Source organism: Triturus cristatus, chromosome 7, assembly GCF_964204655.1.
Source record: "Triturus cristatus chromosome 7, aTriCri1.1, whole genome shotgun sequence".
Lineage (NCBI taxonomy): Eukaryota > Metazoa > Chordata > Amphibia > Caudata > Salamandridae > Triturus > Triturus cristatus.
Window position 1 is genome coordinate 525,225,796 of NC_140590.1, and position 25,679 is coordinate 525,251,474.

General features: G+C 45.5%; 1 protein-coding gene across 1 annotated transcript in view; it reads right to left on the minus strand.

Moving 5' to 3' along the window:
* The window catches only part of MGAT5B (alpha-1,6-mannosylglycoprotein 6-beta-N-acetylglucosaminyltransferase B), an 819,262-nt gene that overhangs the window by 364,007 nt on the left and 429,576 nt on the right, over positions 1–25,679 (minus strand). Inside the window, exon 4 of the mRNA XM_085616896.1 lies at positions 19,683–19,792. Within this exon, the coding sequence (XP_085473022.1) occupies positions 19,683–19,792 (110 nt within the window). The remainder of the gene's footprint in view (positions 1–19,682; positions 19,793–25,679) is intronic.

Genomic DNA, 25,679 nt, shown 5'->3' on the forward strand with positions numbered 1-25,679 from the left:
GAACTAGGTGTCTGTCCGGTATGGACAGGCAGTTCCATTCTGTCTGCCCCTCTCAGAGACCCTGCTTGGTGCCCAGATTTACCATAGCAGTTTCAGCCTTCTAACTAGGAGCAAGAAGAAGGTAAAAAATGTCGCCTGTGAATTAAGGGGGAGATTTACAAGCCCTTTGCGCCTCCTTGCACCACCATTGCGTCACTTCTTATGACGCAACAGAGGCACAAACAATGCAGCCAATTTACAACGTGACGCATCTAGGGAGATGCGTCACAATGTAAAGCCCTGCATCACATTATACATGCATCCGGTATAATGTATGCAGGGTGGGCGTTCCCACACAAAAAGCCATGTAGAACTGACACAGTAAAATTTGCAACATTTCACTGCGTCATTCTACACCTTCAATGCGTCAACATTCATACGCCTGCTCAGACCAGGCGTAAGGAATGAGGCTGGGCTTTTTGAATGGGACTTACCTATCTGTTGTGGCACATGGCTGGAGTTGCGTCACTTTCATGTGCAACTCCAGCAATGCGCCACTTTTCTGGCCAACAGATGCGTCAGAATTTCTGACGCATCTGTTAATCCTTGCGCCATAGAGCACTGTATTGTAAATACAGCGCCTCCATGGTGGCATATGGACATTTGGCGCTGACGCAAGGAAAGTTATGCATCCATGCAGATGAGCCATTTCCTTATGAATCTGCCCCTTAGAATCTTTACCCATGTGACGTCAGGTGCTGTTTGTCAGCTTCACCTGATTTAACCAAGGAGAAGCTTGCCCACAGGCCCGCCCAAATGGACTGTTCTTCAGCAGGTGGAAAACATCAAAAGGATGACAAGGTATTGAGGGAGTGGAGAGTGGGGCCAGGGCTGGGCTTGGTTTGGGTGTTTGAGGTCACAAGGGCAGTACATGAAGAAGAGGGTTCGTTTAGAAGAGATGCTTGCTGGAAAGAGAGGGTGTTTACATTTGCAGCGACAGCGTCAGGGCTGAAAAATGGGGCAGGGAATGGCTGGGGGTGGAAACTCACATGGGGTGGCTACCGAAAAGTAATCAAACACCTTCTGCCTCTTGCCCCGTCCTGGGAAATTGTAAACAGTTTCCTGATGCTGCTAAGTGCATCTAATTCTGCTATTTTTCCCTAATGTGCAAGCATCAAACTTCTTGAATCTTGCAAAATGTGAAAAAAGTTGCAAAATTTCTTGTCACTTGACTTCGGAACTTCTCATATCCATATTTCCTGGTTCCCCGGGAAGCTTTAAATTAATTTACTATTTTTGGGGACACCCCTTCTGCTATGAGGATGCCTATTCATTGACCACCATTCTTTAAACCACCATTCATATTACTATTACAATGATATTTTTTCCAATTTCGTTCCAAAGCAACTTCTGTACCCTCCCACACAAACACAGCCTGACACCAGTACTGCCATTTATAGGAGTACTATGACTGGTAAATGTTTGTCTTTCAAAGGAGCTCATTCTTTTAAGGGATTTTAATCTCCTTGAGTAAGAGATGTAGCTGCCCTTTGTTGCATTCTACTTTTCTCTAAAGTATGCACTCCTCTGGTTCCCAGCTTAGGAACAGCGTCTTTATATTTTGGATGTAAGCAACATGTTTGCATATGTTTACCTCTCGACCACAATGTTTATCTCTAAAATAATGTTAGCATTTTTTTTGCCTTTACGGGAGTGGATCCCATATTCCCTACTATACTGATGTATTTTGAAATGTACATATTTGTAGCTTCCTCGCTTTTCATCTTGTTACCTTACACTATGTTGCTTCTCCTCTGTTGCTCAGATCCCTTAGATTATTTGTTTAGTGTTCTGCTGTCTTGTTTACAATATTGTGAATTCTCATTGCTCATGTGCTGTTTTTTCCTGGTTCCTTAAATCATGTTTCCATTCCCACTTCTACTTGTAGACTTAGGGCCTGATTATCACAACGGCAGTCCAACCGACTGCCGTAGCCACGGTGGTGGTGCGGTCATTGCTGCACCAGCGGTCTGACCGCCCTATTACGAGTTTGGCGGTCGAACCGCCAAAGGACCACTACAACCGCCTGTAATCCGTGATCCCTCAGCAGTGTTGCAGCTTTGTGAGGCTGCAATATGCTGACGGTGCTGCTGCGGAACTGCCAAGCATATTCTGAGTTTTCTCACATCCACCATTTTCATAGCGGTAAGCACGCCATTAAAAGGGTGGCGGTGAGAAACCAAAGAGGTGCCCTACAGGGTCCCCTGTTGCCTCAAGGCCTGAGGATGCATGCAAGGGGGCACACAGTGTGCCCCCCTGTGTTCATGCATCCCCTGTGCCTACAAGGCAAGTACTTCACAATCAATGCCATGCAGGAACAGGCTATGGATCTCCCATTGTGGTACTTTTCTAATAGGCACCGCTGTGGGACTACCAAAGGACTGCCTGCCAGACCAGGAGAACACATCTAATCTGGTGGGTTGCGATGGTCGCGTTTGATGGTCTTGGAGTGGGGCGCTGTCGTGGCGGCCCACTCCAAGAATGCCAAACTCAAAATCAGGGCCTTATTCTGGTTTTCAATGTTCTGTCTGTCCATATTTAGGAGCCAGTCATGTTTTCACTTTGAACGTTCAGGTTGGCAACTCTGTTTACCTCTGTGTAACTTTTGTTAGGTTTGTGAGATTTTTGTTGTCAGACACAAAAACATTTCTAAATTTTAGTTGGTGATATTTGTTTTTCATATTTTTAGTTCTGTGTTGTGTTCAAATAATTTGATCTCTCTCTCTCTATCTCTCTCTCTCTCTACATATATATATATATATATATATATATATATATATATATATATATATATATATATATATATATATATATATGTGCAACACACTTCCTTGCGGAATTTTATGAAAAACGCACTCACAGGCTTCTTCGTTCCCCAAGCTTTTTAATGTTCAATTCACATCAGGGTTGAGGAGACAACCGACGCGTTTCGCTATACACGATAGCTTGATCACGGTTCAAACTGGTTACATTTGATTCAACCAATAGAAACATATTTCCAAAGTCAAGTGACTCGTACCAGTGATCAGTGTATACGAGATGTAGTTAGTTTGTTTAAACTTTCCCTTTCCCATTTGTTTAATGCGGGGTTTCTCTAAGTTAATTTTTTTATTTTTATAATTTATTTTGTGACTGTACCCAGTTAATTGTACTATTGGTGATTGTACCCATTTACATTCTGCCTTGCCGCTTCAATTTTTCATGTGTGTCAGCCCCCGGCAAATATGGCCGATTTTATTTCAATCCACTCCATACTTTAACGTAATTTCGGGACTTGAATTAGGACATTTTAATGCTTGTTTCGTTGGGAACCCGGCTATTCTGTTTCCCTGGCCCTTTTTATGGTATTTACCATTGGCCCAGTGGTACCCACGTGCATGCAGTTATTGACGTTTTGAGCTTTATGCCTATGCCTTATTTCAAAGTGTATGGATTACTCCCCATAATAATTTGTTCACCGTGTTAGCTCTTAAATTTTATATTCTCGACATGCATTAATTTATTCTATTATTATTTGCACTATTTTTACCAAATTATGCCCTCCAATGGGCCTAAGTATATTTGTTTCCCGGTATATCCACATTTTCGTTAAAACCTATTTCCTGTCTCCCATTAGGTTCATTATTATTATGCGGCTCGAGGCCGGGGGCGGATTTTTATATGTATGTATAATTTTTAGACTATGAAAATGAGGCACATTCACAATCAAAAAACCGTGAGTACTATCGGATGTTGGAAAAGAACCCGACTAAAATGTATAAGGAACAGCTGGATAAAACATTCTTACAATGGCTATCACAGAATTTGATAGATGAGGAGGAAAAAAAGTTCCTAACTATTGATTATCCGACAACAGCCACAATTTATTTTCTACCTAAACTGCACAAAAACCCACTAAAACCACCAGGGCGACCAATAGTGTCAGCGAAAGGATCATTATTGGAACCCATGGCGAGCTATATTGACTTTTTCTTAATGCCATTTGTAATGAACCTCCATTCCTATATAAAGGATACTACCGATCTCCTGAGACATCTCCTGGAATTAACATGGCAGGACTCTTACATGCTGATAACAATGGATGTTATATCCTTATATACTAACATCGAGAATAACATTGGTCTTCTTGCTTGCAGTTTCTTTTTGAGGGAACGCAATATACAGTGTACTCAACACAATCAGATGTTGATGGACATGATTGAGATGTGTCTAACACAGAATGTCTTTTTATTTGGTGAGGAGATTTACCAACAAATAAAAGGTTGTGCAATGAGGTTTTCTTTCAGCCCGGCATATGTATGTCTTGTAATAGGGTGGTGGGAACATCAATTGGCATGGCACCCCAACAATGACAAGTATGTTAATAAGACCACAAAATGACTCTGTTACATAGACGATCTTCTAATTGTGTGGGATGGAACAGCTGCAGAGTTTAAGGAGTCTTTCGACATTTTAAACTCCACAGATGCGAAAATCAGATTTGCCTATACCATCAGCAAAGAAAGGGTAGTATTTTTGGATACTGAAATCTATGTACATAACAACGAATTGCAAACCACGTTACACCGCAAGGAGACATCCACAAATGCCACCTTACACGCTACTAGTTTTCACAAGACCTCAATAATTGAAAATATCCCATATGGGGAATTTTTAAGAATCCGCAGAATATGTTCTGAAGAATCGGAATGGCAAGAACATAGCAAGAAAACTGCATCAAGATTTAAACATCGTGGGTATAAAGATCACATTATCAAAAAAGGATGGATAAGGGCGAACCAAAAAATGAGACAGGACACACTAAAGACAAAACCAAAACCACAAACTACTGAACAACTAAGCAAAGAACCCATCAGATTGATTATGGATTTTTGCTGTGAACCGAAACAAATTGTCCAGGTGATGCGAAAAAATTGGAAATTGCTACAACTTGATCCAACAGTAGGAAATATAATGGGAAACCATCTGAATACAACTTTCCGAAGAGCGCTGAACCTTAGGGACAAACTAGTACACAGTCACCATCAAACATCTAATAAATCAAAAGGAACACAATGGTTGAAAACAACGGATTTCAGAAAATGTCACAATTGCAAGGTGTGCCAGATCGCAAAAAATACGAATCAAGTAAAATTACCAAATAACAAAATATGGCAAATCAGGGATCTGATAACTTGCAAAAGTCAATTTGTGGTTTACTTGATAGAGTGTCCGGGTTCCCTAAAATACATTGGGAGCACAATCTGTGAACTTAAGAAGAGAATTTTGGAGCATGTATGTGCAACAGTTAATAAGGACCGTAGCAACGCAATCGCAAAACACAAGGAGATGGAACACGAAGGAGATTGGAAACTTTTGACTTTCTGTGCATTCAAAATGATACCTCTGAAAGAGGGGGGAACAGGGAGGAAAAACTGAAAGAAAGAGAATCACGACAAATTTTGAACTTCAGGACAATCACTCCCTTTGGTCTGAATCAAAGGGAAGAACTGTACATTCATTTATACTTGACTTTTGTGTGAAATAAGAAGTTCCTTAAAGATTTCTTTTCCCTTGATGTTGATAAATGAAAAAAGTATATATTTATATGCATCACAAGTATACACTTACACACCCGTACAATAAGAAAAGTTACAGAGCCCTTAAAAATTATACATATATATAAAAATCTGCCCCCGGCCTCGAGCCGCATAATAATAATGAACCTAATTGGAGACAGGAAATAGGTTTTAACGAAAATGTGAATATACTGGGAAACAACTATACTTAAGCCCACTGGAGGGCATAATTTGGTGAAAATAGTGCAAAAAATATTAGAATAAATTAATGCATGTCGGGAATATAAAATTTAAGAGCTAACATGATGAACAAATTATTAAGGGGAGTAATCCATACACTTTGAAATAAGGCATAGGCGTAAAGCTCAAAACGTCAATTACCGCGTGCACGTGGGTACCACCGGGCCAATAGTAAATACTGTAAATAGGACCAGGGAAACAGAATAGCCGAGTTCCAACAAAACAAGCATTAAAATGTCCTAATACAAGTCCCGAAATTACGCTAAAGTATGGAGTGGATTGATATAAAATCGGCCATATTTCCCGGGGGTTGACACACATAAAAAATTCAAGCGGCAAGGCAGAATGTAAACGGGTACAATCACCAATAGTACAATTAACTGGGTACAGTCACAAAATAAAAAATAAAAAAATGAACTTAAAGAAACCCCACATTAAACAAATGGGAAAGGGAAAGTTTAAACAAACAAACTACATCTCCCAGAATATATCTTGTATACACTGATCACTGGTACGAGTCACGTGACTTTGTAAATATGTTTTTATTGGTTGAATCAAATCTAACCAGTTTAAACCGTGATTAAGCTATCGTGTATAGCGAAACGTGTTGGTTGTCTCCTCAACCCTGATGTGAATTGAACATAAAAAACCTTGGGGAACGAAGAAGCCTGCGAGTGCGTTTTTCATAAAATTCCGCAAAGCAGTGTGTTGCACAAACTTACGGCGGGGCTCTGCCAAGAATCTCGCACAGGACTGAGAAGCGCCAGGGGTCCGAGTGACGGTTGAGCCAAACTGTGTGGTTAGTATATATATATATATATATATAGATATATAGATAGATTGGATAGATATATATATCTATATTATCTACTGGCGGTCGCCAGTAGATAGTTATAGTTAGGACCGTGTTTCCATAGGTAATCTCAAAATTCTATTTTGAATAACTTTGGCGCCGGTTGACGAATCCTCGTGAAATTTTCAAAACAAATGGGGCGCTCCGTTCAGCTCCTACCCTGAAAGTCTCGGGGTGATTCGTCAAGCGGGGGCCGAGAAAAAGGGGGGTCCCAAAACGCGTTTTCCCCATGCATTTTTCCATAGGACCTTTAGTTGCAGCTATAGCCCGAACGGCTGAACAGAATTACGTGAAATTTGGCAGAGAGGTAGCCATATGGTCAAGGAAGTGCCTTTTGCATGTCTGGTGTAAATCTGTTCAGTATTTCCTGAGAAAATCGCAATTAAAAGCATATCAATATCTATACGCGCGCACCGTGCGCGCACGGTGCGCGCACCCTGCCGTGCGCGAGCGCAATTCTGATTGGTTGTTAGATGTCGGTAAACATTCGAATCGGTCGAAACCAGGAAGTGTCGGCCGCCATTTTGTCTCTCGCAGTCTGAGGGGGTGAAAAAAAAAAGGTGAACGTGAAAAGGGGGCAGAGTGGACAGTTCCTGACCCCCTAGCCTTTTTTTTTTTTTAAATCGCGAGGTGCACGCACCGCGCGCGCACGGCACGCACTGAAAAACCTGAAAAAAAAAATTTCATAAATACATAACTTAGCATTTAAAAAAGCGTACAAATTCACTGAAAAAACCATAGGTTTCACACACGTTATAGTTACGAATTAGCATTTAAAAAACCTTCCAAATTCACTTAAAAAACCATAGGTTTCACACATGTTATAGTTTGCTGGACTCGTAAAAAACCAATGAAATTCCCCCGTTATAGTTAGTGCAGGCAACTATAACTCACGCGACCGCAATCCTCTGCTGATGACGTCAGATATTACATCACTGATGACATATGTGTCTTTATGAAAAATAAATATTTGTAAGATATGTATAGCTAAAGATTAATGGAAGAAGACATGGGTAAATAAGTGTCTAAATACAGTGATGTAATATCTGACGTCATCAGCAGAGGATTGCGGTCGCGTGAGTTATAGTTGCCTGCACTAACTATAACGGGGGAATTTCATTGGTTTTTTACGAGTGAAATGTCCAGCTAACTATAACATGTGTGAAACCTATGGTTTTTTAAGTGAATTTGCAAGGTTTTTTAAATGCTAATTCGTAACTATAACGTGTGTGAAACCTATGGTTTTTTCAGTGAATATATATATATATAGATATAGATAGATATATAGATATGTATATAGATATATAGAGATTTATAGATATATATGTATGTTATAGTTAGGTCTGCTTTTCCTTTGACAGAGGTTTTCTGTTTTGCTAATAACTTTGGCCCCGTTTGACGAATCCTCATGAAACTTTACCATAAAAAGGTCATCCACCTCAGTTCCTTCCTGGAACATTTTGGGGTGATCGTACAAGTGGGGGCCAAGATAAAAGGGGGCCCCAAAACATAAAATCCCCTTTCATTATCCATAGACTTCTTTGGACACAGCTACAGCAAAAACTGAAAGGAATTACACCAAATTAGTCAGGATTGGTGTAAATCTGTTCAGTAGTTTGTGAGTAATTAGGTGTAAAAAACAATTTCATATTTTGGCAGTTGGGCTTGCAAGAGTCCTGTGAGCCTTCTGAAAGAGCACAAAATCAAAAATGGAGCCCTGCACTTGGTCGAGAGGCCCATTTTGCCCATGATCCTTTTGGCACTGGTTCCTATGAGTCCTATGAGAGCAAGTGTTCTGATTGGATGGTCTGTGGAATGTTAGAAATGAAATGGTCACCAATATCATTTAGAGAGCAATTGTCTAAGGAATAACTATTGTGAAGATTTGAAACGTATATTGTTGTTAACTAATTTTTGAGATTTTGAGTGGGTCTCCCAGGATCGTGAATAGTAAAAAGGAGTAGATGAGTTCTCAATACACTCTTTTAGTAGGAATACATATTGTGGCTCTTGTTTTTGAGATGCAGTGAGTAAGAGGTAAGTATTGTGATGAGTAAAACATTATTTCTTATTTTGATATTTTTTTACAATCTTGTGAGACTCTCTCAAGATCATAAAAAATAGGAAGGCGTAGGTGTCTTTGAATACACTCTGGTAAGCACGCTTGTTACTCTAGGAAGGAGTCTTAGTGAAAATGGTGTTTATCAGAGTCTACTATTTACGATATCAGCTTGGGAAGAGTTGTGAGTAGTATAATCTCTTCCCACATGCACCTGTCATCTGAGAGAGAGGTCTAAAAGGAGAGTTCAGTCCATCCACCCACTGTAATAATAACACTTGTCATCTGGAAGAGAGGACTAATAGGAGAGGGCTGTCCCTCTCTACACACTACTATGCACACCCATTGTTAGACCTGGCATACTTGGCGTGGGTTTCCCTGTATTTTTGCTTGTGCCTCCTGTGTTTTTTCTGTGTGCTGGACTCCATTCTTGCTGGTCTTGATGCTTTGGGAACTTTGCCACTGCTGATCAGTGCCACAGTGCAGTGCTCCCTCTGTAAATTGTGACTATGGATTGGTGTTTCCATGATTGGCTTGTTTGACTTACTACTACATCCCAAGTACAGTTCACTGTGTGTTCCCAAGGCCTGTAGGTCAAATGCTGCTAGCGGGCCTGCAGTACTGATTGGGCCACCCACACAATCAGCCCTGAAAAAGGTTCTCAGACCTGCCACTGCAGTGTCTGTGCGCAGTTTGAAAATGCCATGTCAACGTGGCAAGTGCACCCATTTGACAGGCCCTAACCTACCCCTATCTTACATGTGAGTCAATCATAATGTAGGTTCAAGGTACCCCTGTGAGCAGGGTGCAGTGTATGTGTAAGGCAGGACATGTCGTTAAGTGTGTAATATGCCCTGGATAGTGAAATACAGTGAATTTTGTTTTCACTATTGAAAGGCTATCTGCCCCATAGGATAGAATAGGAGTTTATTTATAAAATCTTATAAATATAAATTCTCATTGGTACAAGATACGGAGGTGAAATTTAGTATGCCTGAACTCAGATTCTAACGATGCATCATTTAGGAAGGATGATTTTTTACATTCTGTGTTTGAAAATGCCACTTTTAGAAAGTAGGTATTTTCTTGCTTAGCCATCCTGTGTGCCTCTGCTGGTTTGTTGATTGACTGTCTGGCTTTGGAGTGACAGGGGCTGGGCATGTGTATTCACTGCATACAGCCACTGTAGGGGGTGAGGTGTGTCCTGCCTTTCCTGGATGAGTCAGGGCTGGGCTGAATAGACCTGGGCTGCATTTAGAGTAGGGAAAGAGATTTCCTTTTACCTGAATGGGTCTGGTCTGCCTCACACAATGCTGTCTCCACCCGGAAGCTGCACCAGAGAGGACATAACTGGTTTTGACAGAGCACAGATCACAGAGAACAAAGAGAAATCGAATATAAATATTGGGACCCAGACCCCAGAGCTTTGGATTACTTCTGGCATTCAAGAGGAACCTCTGCCAAGGAGAAGAGCTGGGAAGACTGAAGGAGAAGTACTGTCACATTGCTGTGTGCTGTCTGGGGTTGGCCTGCAGTGGCTGTTTCAGCCAAGGAGAGGATAAGGAGTTTGCTATGTACTGTATCTCTTGCGTGCCTCCTGTTCTGAAGTCTCAGGGACACAAAGACTTTAACACAAGGCTCCCTGAACTTCCTTGCTGGGAGTTCTGACCTTCCAAGAGGTGCCTGTTGCTGAGTTGGGCCTCTTAAGGTTATTCCTGCAGTTGGGAGCTGTAAAAAATGTGACGCATCAGCACCTGCTTCTGAAGCATTGCCGGAGAAACTGATGCAGGCCCTGACCGCGCTGGAGAAATCGCTGCACACCAAATCCTGTGCACCTATCTCCAAAGTACGAGATCACCCCATCGATTCTGATGCAGGCCCTGCAGTACGGCTGCAAAAACCGACGAATCATGGTACCGCGGCTGGAGAGACCAACGCACTGCCATTGCTGCATCGAGAACCAACGCAGCCCTGATTCTCACGCATTGCATCGGGGCGCCAAGTCTACAAAAACACTGGGCAGCAGTAAGAAACTGATTCATCACCTCACCGTACAGTAAGAAACCGAAGTATCATTTCCCCTTCAGTAAGGAACGAAAGCATCACCTCCTATGCGTGGCACTAAGGAACCAACGCATCACCTCCCCTCGAGTAAGGAACCGACGCATCACTTTCCCTGGGCATAAGGAACCAACACATCACCTTCCCTGTGCCTTTTTTTTGTTTGTGACTGTGATGCAGCCAAGGTCCTTTGTGTTGAATGTTTTGCATCTATTGTTTGTTATGGGCAAACTGTTTCTACCTTTTAAAAGTCATATTTTGATTACTGTACTGTGGATTTTGGTTGTTTTGGTCTTGTTTGGTTTAGATAAAGATTACATATGTTTCTAAACTGATGTGGTGTCAATTTGTAGTGTTTTCACTGTGTTACTGTATGTTTTCATAAATTGTTTGCAGATAAGCCTGTCTGCTCATGCTAAACTACCAAGGGGGTGAGCCGGGTTTATTTTAGAAGTGTATCCCTGGGGAGGAGCCTAGCGCTTGACCAAGATGGCCGCGTGAGCTTAGAGCTCCCGAGACCCTCGCGCCCTCCGTCGACTATCCTGTCTCTAATCCTGATGGTATGCATGGCATCGTGTTGCTGAGTTGTCAGGGAGGCGATTGATGCTACCCGCGGTCGGATCGCCCATCGGGAACCGGACTTACGACTGGCGAAAGATTGCGGCCTAACTCCCGGAGATGCCAGGGGCTAGAGTTGGCAGGATGCCCGACTCCTAGTTGATCAACAACGGCCTGGTGAGGTGTGAACTGTCGGACGGAGGCCCTTGCTCTTTCACTTTCGATTTCGTTCCCTTTGTCTGCCCGGACACTGTAGAGCTCTGGGTGGCTTTATAACCCCAAGGACGCTCGGCGGGCTACTCTGGCAGCACAAGGCGGACCTGCTCACTCCTTATTCCTCTCTCTGAGAGGGAACGGTCTTCACTGCATTGGACTGCCTGGAGTCCATTATGTCGGGCAAAGCAGAAGGGGATCGGCTGAAGACTAAGTCCACCAGGCGGGGAACGTATTCCCAAGTCAACAGTATGGACCGCTACGCCCTCCTGAAAACATCGCCGAGTGGATCGAGCCAGGCGCCGGATGCCCAGAAGGAGGACTCGCCTGGGACACCGGAGCTCTCCCTGCAGGATGTCATGGGCGCGCTTGATGGGATGCAGACCTCGATGGGGAGGCAATTCGAAGCCCTGGCGCATAAGGTGGATGCCATCCTGGTGGATGTCAACTTGATCCGCTCGGACCTGGGCAAGACAAACGAACGCGTTAAGAACCTGGACCACAAGACCACGGGCCTCACTGATGATGTTGCGGATTTGCAGAACGAGGTACGGAAGCTGAGGGCCGAGAGTGACCTCGCCGCCCGCCGGCTGGAGGACTTCGAGAGCCGGTCCAGGCGCAACAACGTGCGCGTCATCGGGGTCCCGGAGTCCTCGGATGAGGCTTCGACGGACCTGCTTGTGGAAGACTTGGTCCTCAATCATCTGAAGCCTAAGGGCCTTGGAAAGTTTTTTGCGGTGGAAAGGGCCCATAGGGTGCCGGGCGGGCGGCCCAAGGCGGGTGCCCCGCCGCGGCCGATTGTCGCCCGGCTCTTTCATTTTCGAGATCGGGACGCTATCCTGCAAGCTTCGAGGGTGACGGGCCCAGTCCCCTTCCAGAATGCGTCGGTGAATTTTTATCCGGACTTCACCCAGCAGGTGCAGAGACAGAGACAGAGCTTCCTGGGGGTGAAGCGGAGACTTCGGGAACTGGACCTGAAGTATGCCATGCTTTTCCCCGCCAGACTACGGGTGGTGCATGAAGATCGGACATTCTTTTTTGACTCTCCTGTTATGGCCGACGAATGGCTGGACGCTTTGCCCCGGCGACGGACCGGGGACGACACAGCCGAGCATGGAGACAGTGGCCGGGATGGACAGGGCTGATGTCTCAAAGCCGGCCTGACTTGATTTGACCATACTTGAAGATTTGAACAGAGTGCAGTAACTGTGGAGGGTTGCGGGAGGACGAGGGGTGCTCTTTTCCTCCCTTAGGGTACTTTTTTGTAGATTTTTGTTTTTGTAGGGCGACAGGCACACTGCAAGTTGGGGGGGCTTTTTAAGCTGCAGCAGGGGTGCAGGGTGGGGGGAGTTTTGGGGATTTTGAGTTTGTTGTTGGGGGGTTTATTTCTGCAAGGCATGATGATTATCCTCAGGGCTGTTCCATGGTGGCGCCTCGGGTATGGGGTGGGCCTCTTTCCGTTTGAGGATGGGGGGTAGAGGCTTAAGTGTTATAAGCTGGAATGTTAATGGTTTGGGGGATCGCATCAAGAGGGGGATTGTTTTGCAATTTTTGAAACGCTCAATGCCAGACGTTGTCCTGCTGCAGGAGACGCATCTCATAGGCAATGCGTGCTATGCCCTGAATAGGAAGGGGTATAAATTCATTGCACACTCGGGATTCTCTTCTGGGTCCAGGGGTGTGGGCATTCTCGTTAGGGCATCGTTGCCTTTTGAGGTGGACTCCACCATTGTTGATGATAGGGGGAGGTTTGTGGCGGTGGCGGGGCGGTGGGAAGGAAGGACTTTGGTTTTGGTTTCGGTTTATGTCCCGCCGGCCCTGCAGGCCTCCACATTTGCTGAACTGGGCAGGGCTTTGCTGACTCTCCCGGGGGGAATGCTGGTAGTGGGAGGGGATTTCAACGCTGTGGGTTCCGGACTGTTGGATAGATACCCGCCCAGGGACACAGGGGGGGCTCAGAAATGGCTTCCAGACTTCCTGGATACGTTTGGTCTGATAGACTGCTGGAGGCTCCGGCACCCCACACAGAGTCAATACACGTTTCACTCCGGGGCGCATGGTAGCCTCTCCAGGATTGACTACCTGCTCACTTTGGCCGCACATGCCTCGTTGATATCCGAGGCGAGGCACATGGCACGCGGTATCTCAGATCACTCGCCAGTGTGGATCCGGCTGGATCTAGGTCGAGAGGGAGGAGGGAGGGTGGCCCCCATCAACCCATGGTATTTCCGAGACCCCAAGATGCGCAGCGCCCTGGTAAAGAAGGTAGATAATTACTTTAAGGACAATCTGGGAACCGTGGACTCGGCGGTGTCGCTGTGGGAAGCTTTTAAGACCGTGCTTCGGGGGGAGGCCCTCTCCCTGGTGGTGGCTGCCAAGAATCGGAGGGATGGCGAGGTGCGGCAAGTGGAGGAGGAGATTGCGGCCCTTGAAGGGGATATGGAGGAGGAGGTTACAGAGTCCTCATTGCATGAGCTTTGCCTGAAGCAGGCGGAGTATAGGGACCTGGTGACGAACGCCACTAAGACCCTCAGCAGGGAACAACAGGGCCGCTTGTATGACGTTGGGGATAAGGCAGGGAAACTCCTGGCGTGGTTGGACAGGAAAGAACGGGTCAATAGAGTGGTGCCAGAGTTGATTGGAGAGGGGGGAGAGGCGATTGTGGAACCTGAGGGGATTGTGAAGTGTTTCGCGGAGTATTTTCATAGGGTTTATTCCTCTGTGTCGGACAGGCCGCCCGAGGACTCGTCTGATCTCCTCCGTGATATCGAGTTGCCCTGCCTCTCTGACATAGATAGGGACGATTTGGATGGTGACATCACGGTTGACGAGGTGGCGGGGGCGATTCGCGCGTTGAACTCGGGTAAGGCCTCTGGACCGAATGGACTGCCGATCGACCTGTACAAACTGTTCCCGGATAGGGTCGCCCCTCACCTGCGCGCCATGTTTTTGGAGGCGCGGGGGGATGGGATCCTTCCGTTAGATCAGCGGCTGGCGTCGATCGTGGTCATACATAAAGAGGGTAAACCCCGAGATAGATGCGCCTCCTATCGGCCCATTTCACTCCTCAACGCTGAGCCGAAAATTCTGGCCAAACTCCTGGCTACCCGTTTGATTAGGGTACTTGGCGATTTGGTCCACCCGGATCAATCTGGCTTTATCCCGCACCGAAACACAGCATTGAACCTTAGGCGTCTTCATGGCGTCATCGCCAGGGCGGGCACGCTGCGTGAACCGGCTGTTGTGGCATCTCTTGATGCCACGATGGCCTTTGACACGGTGGAGTGGGCATATTTATGGGCCGTGCTGGCCAAGTTTGGTTTTGGTCGCGGTTTTGTGAGTTGGGTTCGGTTGCTGTACGAGGGGCCACTAGCGAATGTTGTGGTGAATGGTCGGGCATCTACTCCGTTTCAGCTTGGTAGGGGTACTCGGCAGGGCTGCCCCCTGTCGCCTCTGTTGTTCGCCCTCGCCCTTGAACCGTTGGCTGCGTGGATACGTTGGCACCCGGATATACGGGGCCTTCGGTGGTCGCCTGATCACGAGGACCGTATTTCGCTTTATGCCGATGATATCCTGCTGTATCTTGCCTCACCTAAGAAGTCGCTTATAGTGGTCTGTGACGTACTCGCATCGTTCGGTAGGAACTCGGGGCTTGTGATTAATTGGGGCAAATCGTACTTGTACGTTCTTAGTGGCGAGATCCCACCGATCCCTAGAACATGTTCGATACAGGTTGCCCAGCAAGGTTTTGTGTATTTGGGGATTTTTATATCCATGGATCCTGCTGAGCGCTATGAGAGGAATCTGCTCCCCCCCTTGGCACGCTTGAGGCGAGATGTTGAAGGTTGGCGGAGGCTGCCGCTCTCCCTTGTTGGGCGTGCGGCCCTGTTCAAAATGATGTCTCTTCCCCGCTTCCTCTACGCCCTCCAGAACACCTTGGACTGGGTACCGGCCAAATACTTTCGGGAGGTCGAAGGCCTCCAAAGGACGTTGCTGTGGGATGGGCGGCCGCGAATAGCTATTTCAAAGTTGACGCTCCCATGGTACGATGGGGGCATTGCGCTCCCAGACATCCGACGGTACTATTGGGCCACGCAGCTGAGCGCGATCAACCATGGGTTTTATGGCCCTGCCCTCAGCCCTGGGTATGCCATGGATAGGTGGCTGCTGCGCGGCGGCAACTACTACAGGGCGTTGTATTCGCGGTCCTTAGACTCGTCCCTCACGGGGCCCACAGGTGTGGCGGTGCGCGTATGGAAGATGGCGACTGACTCGTTGGGCTGGAAGGATAGGCTAACCCTCGCTACCCCATTGTTTGAATCGGAAAGATTGGGAAGACTCTGGCATACGAAGGGCTTTGATAAGTGGGATCTGATAGGTATATCCAAGGTGGGAGATGTGCTGCATAAGGGGAGGGTGAAGTCCTCCGAGGAGTTGCAGACTGAGTTTGAGCTAGGGCCCTCAGAGTATTTTAGGTATATCCAGCTGCGTCACGCCCTCCGATCAGTCCTCGTGGAGGGTGAGAAGGTGCCGGAGTCCTCTCCCCTTGAGGACCGAGTCCTTGATGGTCATATGCCCGAGAGCACGATCTCGCTCATATATAAGAAGTTGATAAACGTCCGGGCAGACTTGCTATTGGGGCTGAGAGAACAGTGGACCAGGGATGGCCTTGAGTTGGATAATGAGGACTGGCAGTCAGCGGTTTCTTCGCCTAAGGAGGTTGCGATCCCGTCGCGTCTGAGGCTGGTGCAGCTTAAAATACTGCACCGGGTGTATGTGACGGGGCCAAGGCTGGTCCACATGGGATTCTCGGAGGACGGCCTGTGCAGAAGGGGATGTGGTATGGTGGGTACTTTCCTGCACATCATTTGGGAATGTGGTGTCATTGTGGAGTTCTGGAGGAGAGTCCATGCAGTTATGGGGGAGGTGACGGGCATTGTGGTACAGCCGGAGGCGCGGTGCTGCCTCCTGAACGTCTGGGGGCCCACTGACCTCGATGAGGCGCAGACCCAATGGGTGACTCTGGGTAACATGGTAGCTAAAAGGGATATCGCGCGATTATGGGGCTCCTCGGGGCCCCCTACACTGACCGCGTGGAAGGAGAATATGGATTGGAGCATGTTTAGGGAGAAGACGGTCTACTGCTCTAGAGGTCGCCCCCGGAAGTGGCATGCCATCTGGGGGCGGTGGAACCAATACAGGGGGGGAATATGTCTTGCCCCGGACCTGGAACCTCCCGAGGAACAGCTTTCCCCCTGACCTACTTTCCAGCACAGTTTGGTTTTAGTAATCGTTCTGGGCCTCTGCTGTTCCCCTTCTTCCTCCGCACACAGTCTTATACTTAGTAGATGAGTGGGGTCCGGCCTCCCCTGGGGGCCTTCGCCATGGGCTTTCAATGTCCTTGCCTTGCTGGGGTTTGTTGTGAGTTTTTTCTGTGTTTACTTAAAATTGGACCTTTGCATTACTCTTTGAACTGCATTGGGGACACATCACTGTATCTAACTTGCAATGCTGCCGAACCTTCGGGCTGTCGGCTGAATAGCTGTGTCCTGTATTTTGAAATAAAGGTTTTCAAAAAACAAAAAAAAAAAAAAAAAGAAGTGTATCCCTTTACCCTGAACAGGAAGAAGTGTCCCTACTTGTACAAAGCTGCAAACCATTGCCAACTAGAGACCCACATTTCAAACACCCGTCATCTGAGAGAGAGGTCTAAAAGGTGAAGTCAGTCCTTCCCCACTCTCTTCTACCAACAACCTTCATTGCAGAGAGAGGTCTTAGTAGAGAGGTCAGTCCCGCCACACTCCCTACCATGCACACCTGTCCTCTGAGAGAGAGGTCTTAAAGGAGAAGTGAGTCCATTCATACACCCTACTACACACACCCATGATCTGAAAGAGAGGTCTCAAAGAAGAGGTCAGTTACAACCCATACACCCCACTATGCACACATGTGATATGAGAGAGAGGTCTCAGAGGAGAGGTCAGTTCATTCACTCACCCTACTATGCACAAATGTCATCTAAGAGAGAGGTATGAAAGGAGAAGCCAGTCCATCCCCACACCATACTATGTACACCTTTTATCAGGGAGAGATGTCTGAAAGGAAATGCCAGTTCACCCCTACACCCTACTACACACGTCTGTCAATACAGGGCCATTCCCTTTCAAAATAATGTTCTGACACAGGAACCATACATGCATGCACTCAAAAAATAATTAGTTTACTTTTAAAAAACGTTGACATTCACTAAAAAAACAAAGAGCAAACTAACGTTATGGTTAAGTGTGATAAAAACATCTATTTTCGTTTAAACGAAAACCTTAGCAATTGACTGAAAAAACAAAGTTTAAGGAAACGTTATAGTTAGGTGAATTTGTCAGTGACAACATTAACATTTTCAACTAAAAAAAACGCAGAAATTCACTAGTTAAAGTTAGCAGCACTAACTATAACTTGAGCCCTGCCATGCTCTGTTCATGACCTCCCATATGACATCACTTAGGACATGTTCTATGACCTCATTTATGACATCACTAATGACATCTCAAATGTTTTTTGATTCTGTGCGAGTCTCCGACGATCGCTGCACTTTTTGGACCCAAGGAGGTCCCTCCACGTCCCCCCCACCCCCCCATGGGGCCTATGGGGTCAGAGTATCCTACCCTGTCCCCATATATCTTTCTTTTAAAGAACTTCAGGACAGGGGACTAAGTCCCTGAGTCCTGAAATGGCTGCCAGAAATGTTTTTCTCATGTTGCTGGCAGCCAATCAGAGTGCTCGCTTTCATTGAAGTCTGACTCCTGTTGAAGCGAGATGGCCCACGGAAAATAAAGCTAAAGCCAAAATATACAATTATTTTTAATTACTATCTCAAAAACTACTCAACAGATTTAAACCAAATCACAAAAAGCACAACCTGCAAACCAAAAAGAACATTCCTGTCAAATTTGGTGTAGTTCTGTGCAGCAGTTTTTGCTGTAACCTGTCCTAAAGAAGTTCATGGAAAATGCATGGAGATATTGTGTTTTGGGACCCCCCTTTTCTTTTTGCCACCACTTGACGGATTCCAAGAAGGAACTGAGGTAGATGAACTTTGTTTTGGGAAAGATGCAAGGAGATTCATCAAACAGGGCCAAAGTTATTAGCAAACAAAAACACTCCATCTATGGAAAAGCAAACCTAACTGTAACTACCTAGTGCTATGTTGGCACTACTAAACTTGCTGAACTTATCTTTAGTCTTGATGGACCTCAAAATCTCAACAATTCAAATAATATATGAAAGCACTGGCTTACTGGATGGATCCCAATGCACTTTGCCTGAACTCCGACACAACATAGTGCTAGCCTTCGAAGACACTTCCATTTGGTCACATGAAAGGTGTGTAAAGTCATTAGGTCCTTCACCTCTGCCCGTCGATTCAGTACGTAATCTTGGAATCACCTTCCCCCAAGTGTCCTTCTCATTACCCATCAACAAACAGTAGCATCTGCTTCTTCCTCATTAAAAACATTTGCAAGCTTTTGATGCCGCTTCCACCCTATTGTTGCAAGACTAGTATTCAATCACTCATTTTCTCCCTACTAGACTACCGCAACTTGCTTTTTCTTGGTCCTCTAGTCTATTCCCTTGTGAACCTCTAACATTTCTAAAATGCATCTGTACACCTAATCATTGGCCTCAATCATAGATCTAGAATTTCACATCATATCAGGACCTTCCACTGTCTTCTGTCAACAAAAAATGTCACAAAGCATTTCATGCACCAGTTCCAACATAAACAGCTGTGCATTTGCATTCCAGCATGGCCCGCCCTAATGCAAGTGCTTAGATTCAAGTCTAAACATGGAGGGATGCTCACCACCAAAGCCAAGGAAAAACTGCCTCCTCTTCTCTGTGTTACCATGAGCAGTGCATCAATACTTTCAGAAAACAGCTCCAAATCTTTCTGTTTTAAAGCTAATACTATGAGCTCTTTCGATTCTGTAGCAGTAGCACATGGACACCCTACTCCTGGATAACCAGATGCTTAGAAAATACAAGTTCAATTAAATTAATTTCACTTTACTCTTGACCCTGCTATAGATGTTGGAGAGCTCACCTTTCTCGTTGAAATGGCTGTTCCTCAGGATGCGATCCACCTTGAAGGATATCTCAGAGACATTCTGGGCAATTGCCTGGATCTTCTCCATCAACCCAGCCGGCTGGAAGCTGCAAGAGTAGAAGGAAAGAGTCACCTTCAGAACAGAAGGAGAGAAGATTCCAGGGAAAGGGTAGATGAAGAGCCAGAGTAACAGAAGTAGAGAGTCAGAGAAACACTAGATGTGGTGCACTAGTGAGACATGTGTGCAGAATTCCTTGTGTTGTGGCATAAAGAAAAACTGAAAGATAAGACCTGCACAGAGCCCCACTTAACAATCAGGGTTCCAAAGTGACTACTTACCTGAGTATTCTCAAATGTAGGCGTAACCGTACTTAGGAAGTTTGACTGAAGAAGAAGCGCTCAACAGGCTGAGGTTTCAAAATAGAAACTTACTTTTCTAACTTTAAGACACAAGAAGCAAAGAGGTGTAGAGTAGGGAGAGCTGAGATTGAAAACTAGACTTGTGAGAGAAGAATTAGTAGAACGATGTATTACTGCAACGATTTCCGTGCCTAAACATTTATTGGGCCTTGCTCCTTTGAATCAGGTGACCTGATTCCCCACAGCAAAAGCCTACCTGTTTCTTACAACCACAACCCTACCCTTCACACACAACCTAAAGCTTAGGACAGCAGGTTTTTTTTAACTTTAATCTATATTTGCCTCCAGGGGCACTATATTTTACATTGAAACTTTCAGGCCAAAGCATGCCCACTGGGTACAACAACACATGATGTCAAGAAAATCACTGCATGGAGGTACAGTAGTGAAGATGGCAGACTTGTAATGAAAGGCCAGTTCAAAAGATGCTAGCAATAGAGCTGAAAGACTTTGTGTTTCTTCTGCTGCACAGTCTGTTTTTAGCCTCTCCCATAACAATAGGTGGTTTTATGGTAACAGTATTTGCTAGATAGTGTCACCCTTTGCTAGATGGTCGGGTGTTATATTTCACTTTTCTTTGCCTTTGCTTCTAAATTATGGACTCTGTTACACTGCCCTCCACTCAATGCTGTTTAGATATGGCAACGCCAAGGGCCACCATTGCGTAGATCCTGTGCTTCCAATAGGCAAACAGCTCCAGAGGGCTGAGTGACCATACTAGGGACTGAAGCTGAAGCGAATGGTAGGCCAAGTCAGAGAATGTCTGTGGGTCACCTGGTTCAGCACCATGACTCCATAGCAGAAGCAACAGTTCACCACCAGAGCACAATGAAGTAGAAGGCTGAAACTGAGGTTTATAGGGCGTTACCACCAAGACAGACCAGAGAAAGGTACGGCGAGAGAAAGAGATAGAATAAAAGGCCGAAGAAGAAATAAAGAAACCAACATGTAGTGAAAGTGACATTAAGGGCTGGACAAATAGACAGAAAAGGCCAGACAGACAAAGGGCCATTGAAAGTAACATACAAAGTAAACAAATAGAGAGAAAGGAAACTATGACACGCTAATAACAAATGCAAGAAAGGCAGAGACAAAAGAATTTCTGACAGGCTGGGTATATTTTCCTGGTTAGCATTCTCATGTCACAAAACACCAAAAATGCGCTCTATGATGTTGATTCCCTGCAAAGTTCTAGACTCTGTTAGGGACAGAGGTCAAACCAAAGTCTGGCAACTACCTTGTCTTGGGGTGGGCACCTCCTTGTCAGTCTCAGAGGCTGAAGGCAAGCAGATCACAACTGAAGAGCAGTGAAGTCACAGTAGGAAAAATGAAAATTGCCCCTTCCTGCTTGGCCAGTTCGCCATCCTCGGCCATGGTCCAAGCATCACCTGCCAGTGCTCTGTGTGAGAGGAAGGGTATAGAATTTTCTTCTTTTCCATAGTGTATTGCAGTGGAAAGGACCGCACTTCCTATCCATGATAAGGCCCCAATCTGCCTCTTGGCCGGTGTGTTTGCTGGGTGACCACTCAATGGTGTTGATAAAGGGGTCAGTTATGAGAAGTGATCTGGGCTTGGCCCGGGCACACGTTCATGCTCCTAATTTCATAAGGAGAGCATCTAGCCACGTGTTTGGTGTGCGCAGTATTGTTGCCAGTAAAATTGTGGGAAGTTACTGATTTCCATCCCTTGCATAGTTTTCTGGTTTATCTTAATGTTAACATTACTTTATCATTTTATAGTGGCATCATTTCCACCTAATTAAACATAGATACACCGGAAAATGCACGCAGAATATTATTTGCAAGTTTACCGTGTGCAATGCACAACGTGCATAGCTTTTCTATGCACAGTAGAATTGCACTTTGTAAGTTCAGTGCAAATTGTACTCGGTGCCGAGATTTTCCCCACACAATTTGCTTCAGGTATCAGCAGGCGGGCTATGCACGGGGAGAGCGGATTGATAAGAAGTGTAACAAGCAATGTTACCACTTCTTACACCCAAACCACGATATCCGTCATCCCGACATGCGGAAGAACTGGCGTGAGAAAACTGTCTCGGGTAGAACCGCAACTAAGAGCGCAGGTTCTTCTTTCCCGGGCAGTTTTACCGAGTGCGACACCCGGCCGGCTCCAATTTCAAGGCTCTTTTCTTTGCAGCGTATCATATGCTGACGGAGTTTCAGGAAGCTGCAACGGCCTCCAGAGACTTGGCAAAGATGGCAAAAATAGTGCACCTTCGCACACTGCTTGTTTGTGTACACCTTGTACAGCTGTCAAGAAGAACTGCGAGGTGGGGCTTATGTTAAACTCGGTGGCGCTGTAGTAGGAGCCGTCGGGGCGCCAGGCTTGCCTCGACTCTGCTGCTGTTTAAGCGCGCACTTGCAAGTAATCTCAAATGTGTGAGAGCTGTGGACAGTGTGAACAGTCCCCTGCAGAGCTGCACTAACAACATGCGCCCATATCTGTGGATTCGTGAAGACGTTTCTCCTGGAACGGTGCAGATAACGATTTCTTAGCGATACCAGTGTTTGAGACTATATATTATCCTTATAGTCCTGGGGTCTGGGAGGTGTTACGTTCGAGGGTTAGCTAAACCTCTCGTTAGTTCTCAGGGCTCAAGTCCTAAATAGAAGTGGGGGAGTCACCAAGGGGCATATCATCAAGGGCTGAAGATATAATTATCGCCACTTTTGCTTCCGTTTTTTGGGGAAAAGCGGCGATTATTATATCGCATTATTTACAAGGACACGCTAGCGCGTGTTTCCTTGATTCAGCTCCCGTTGTGTCCACACCTCGCTCTGCATCTCTAATGAGATGCAAAGGAGGCGTACCTGACAAAACACCATGGGAAAATATCGCTACCCCAGCTTTGTGATATCATCAACGAGGGGTAGCGATATTTTAAATCCTGTTAACTATGCCTTAACGCAGGAAATTAACATCTGTTAAATTCCTGACTAAGGCATAGCTAACATGGGAGGTGGATTATGGTGACATGACCACTGGGTCGTATCACCAAGGATATCTCCGTTTTGGGTGCAACATCGCTGGTTTTATCCCTGGAATATCATCGCCCTGGAGTAACGTGTTGTTAATAACGCATTACCAGGGCAATAAATTCCAGCAATAGAAGGCGATAAATAAACAAGCGTTAAGCACACATATCGCCGTCCTAGTAAATATGCCCCCACATTAGGCAGAATGGGTGTGACATCACTGTTCTTGACATCACAGAAAGTAACTTCACCAAGTGTGACATCACAAGATGTGACACCACAGCACATGCTATCGCGTGTGACATCACAGAAAGTCGAATCACACCCCATGACATAACAGGAAGTGACATCAGATCTTAAGACCTCACATATGTTTATCAGGTCTATCATGAGTACATTTGAGCCCATATCAATATTTAACAAATTAGATTTTGCATTGGGGTTGTGCCAAAATATTGACACAGCTCCGATGCAAAATCTAGGCCTCAACTTAAAAATTTTTTTAAAACCCTGCCACAAGGAACTTGGCAACAAGGAGAAACATGGCAGTAAATATTTTCTGCTTAATTGGTTGCAATGTCTGTATGTTAAAATATTGTATGGGGTTAAGGCACCTGCTGCAGATATCTTTGTGTGTCAGCTAAATCTCAGAGAGTAATAATAATAATAGAAAGATAACTCTGGACAATAAGTATTTGCTGGAGACATCTGTGTTTTGCCTAGTCCTAGTTTTGAATCAAAGTAGCATGGAGGGTTAATAAGTCTCCTGCAAAGCACATTATGTAACACCCAGATGACAGATTTTTATTTTATGTAAATGGGTTACTATTTTTAAGGCAGAGATCCTATTGTTACTTGCAGGTCATAAAATTTAATTCTTCTAATATAGCACAGTGAGGTATGAAGGACATGTAGCTCCTACAACTTGTAACCCTCACTGTCTTATGCAACACATCCTTTGTATTGATGTACACACATATGATTTAATGTCAATGTATAATCTGTTTGTGTGATGTAAAGCGTTCTGACACCCTGCAATCGGATGAGTATTGCTTGAGTGCTGTAAAAGAAATAAAACAAAATAGTGGTATTTATATTTTGTGTACTGGGGCGACCAACACATCTGACATTCTTACAGTGTATGCATATCTCTTATATGAACAAAGTCAAAAGCATTTCTCTCTTAAGTACCTGTGAAGTGATAAGATGTGAGCCTTTGTTTTCCCTCCATTGCATCTAGGCGTGAGGCTCCCTATAGCTCCCAGCCAGGATACTCCAACAAAAAGAGGCCTCTTGGCCAATTAATTCCAGCTTTTGTTATTGGTGAACCTGGAATCTGATATGCCCCTTCCCCCCTTGCATGTTGCTGCTCAGAACAGAAGCAGACAATGTACAGGCACTGCTGAAAGTGTCCAGGTGGCAGAAAATTACACGGGGACGAGTTGGCATATTTCTGTGAAGTAGGAAAGGAACGTGGCACTCCGCTGAAAGTGGCCAGCTTTTCAGCACGGTAGATGGCATCTACCCGCAGAAAATGGTGGGTAGACGGCGTCTACCCACGTCTACCCTCGACTCGAGTCCTGTTGGTCCTTGACTCTCCAGTGATAGCTGTGGTCGAGCCCCTGGCTTACTCTTCGAACTGAGATTCGATCTGAAATCCGACTACAACCTAAGATGTTTCTCATATGAGCTGAAAATGTCTAGCCTAGGGTATCATGTTGAGAATTAAAAGATTAGAACAGTTAAACTAAAGTACAATAATAAAAAACAGAAGTGCCCAAGGCACCAATGGTTGCTGAAATATGATCCCAAATACAGCCCATTCTTAACTTATGGGGCCAAGAAAAACTGTGAGGGTGTGTAGTGCAAAATGCCAGTTTGGGCTGCTGGGAACAGGGTGGGTGGCAGGACATGCACAGTTTGCTAGCTATCCCACACTCAGGAATGAGTAACTGGGAACTGTGTGCAGATTTAACAACTGCTAATTACCACATTCTGCAGAACCTGTAATTAGCAGGTGCACAGCTTGATTCCGCATCAGAGACCCCGATGGATTCTTTCCATTAGTGAGGAGACTGCAGTTCTATGAGCAGCGTTTCACAATCAGTTGTTCAGTAGCGTCTTGTGGTGCACCAGAGTCTCTCTTGGCTCTCAGTTAATGGTTGAGACCAGCTTCGAGACAAAAGATGACAAGCACCTGGCACCTGCCAGTAGTGGATGACTCCTACAGGTGTTTCTGGCCAATGCCTTGAAATGGGGAGGTCGCAATTTAAATACATCTGTGTCCAGGTCAATAGGTATCAGGCGCCTATCAACAAAACCTCTGAGGTAATGATCTTGGGAATCCCTGGTCGTAGTCGAGGAAACCTTTTACCAATAAATATTGGCTTTAGGTTGACAGTGGAACCCATAGTCACCAAAAGCGAACAAGAAGCCTAAATTCCGGGGTCTGGTACAGTCACTGTGTTTGATCTTCTGCACTGTGGCAGACGAAAGGCGCAGGGTGCACAGGGAGCTCAAGTCCTGTAGCCCACATTTAAGTATAATGTCCAGCTGAAAATCTTCTAAACCTGGCAGC